Below are 1,247 nucleotides of genomic sequence, written 5' to 3' on the forward strand. Positions count from 1 at the left end.
GTTAATAGTGCAATGCACCCAATTAAAGAGCGCCTCAGGATCTGGCCTAGGATTCTTGCTGGCAGCTGAAGGATTCATTTTCCACCACAAATTTATCTTCAGTGCAAATGTGTGCCAAATCTCCAACTCATTAAATCAGCATAAAACTATCAGTTGCTGGAGACCAGTCATTTCCATCGTTTTGGGAACATGCTGGTAGTCTAGAAAGCCTCCTTTTAAACTTCTCTGCAGGAAACTGGTTTGCCAGAAGAAAAAATCCTTATGAACTGATAACAGCTTCCCCAACTCCAAAAAAGCCCCAAGCTTTTCTTCCCATTTCAGCTCCCAGCATTTTGGAGTGTGGAGAAAGGCTTGATGAGGACAGAAGTGTGCAGAAGTCAGAGGCAAATTAAAAAAACAAAACAAAACAAAAAAACCACACCATACTTTTACGCTAATTAAAAAAACCCCAAACAATTGATTATCAGTGTATCTTAAAAAAAAAGGGGATTTAGGAACACTTTGCAGCCTGTTCTTCGAGGTCCCTGGCTGCAGACCAAGGCTAAACGAGCTGATCAGCAGCCATACATTAATTGCCTTCTTGTTCCTTCTACACTGAAGTAAATCAAAACCTTTTCTCTCTCTAGACCTGCGAATGGGAAGCCCAATGTGAAACCCAGCGCACCAAACCAACACATGTAAGCATCTGCACCTTCTGGCTTCTGGATCATCTTCTGGGAGCTGTCACTGCATAAGTCCATCACCTACGTTATCTATACTGCTACAACTTCTCATGCACTCTACCCTTGACAAATTTGGAAAGACAAGATGGAGCAGGCATGCAGACAGCAAGCAGGCACTTCTTGCACGCTAAAGCACAACTCCTTCCAAAAACCTTTCAAAACCTTTCAGATTAATTCCCAAGGCCAAACACCACCTCTATCCCCAGTGACAGAGCTCTCCGGTTCAGGCAAAAGAAACAGGTCAATCCCGATGCTGACATGTATCAGTGATAAGCCAATGAGAAACGAGGATGTTAGTTGGATCTTTCCTCAAGACTATGTAATTCTTTCTAAAATGCAGCTAAAAGTTGAACTTGCTACAAGATTACTTAGAAATAAAACCTCTCGCTTAACAGACCCTCTTTTCATGGTGCCACGTATCTCCTAGGAATTTTACTGTTTCATCTAATATAACACAAGGCTGCACTGAGAAGGTAAATATTGATTAAAGGGCCTTACTTTTAAAGGTTTTATAACCCTGGGGGC

General features: G+C 41.9%; 1 protein-coding gene across 1 annotated transcript in view; it reads left to right on the forward strand.

The window, feature by feature from the left end:
• CD8A (CD8a molecule) overlaps positions 1-681 on the forward strand; it is a 6,407-nt gene extending 5,726 nt beyond the window's left edge. Inside the window, exon 6 of the mRNA XM_009882514.1 lies at positions 627-681. Coding sequence (XP_009880816.1) covers positions 627-681 — 55 coding nt within the window. The remainder of the gene's footprint in view (positions 1-626) is intronic.
• Positions 682-1,247: the final 566 nt, after the last annotated feature.

This window comes from Charadrius vociferus, unplaced genomic scaffold (assembly GCF_000708025.1).
Source record: "Charadrius vociferus isolate BGI_N301 unplaced genomic scaffold, ASM70802v2 scaffold213, whole genome shotgun sequence".
In the NCBI taxonomy this organism is placed as follows: domain Eukaryota; kingdom Metazoa; phylum Chordata; class Aves; order Charadriiformes; family Charadriidae; genus Charadrius; species Charadrius vociferus.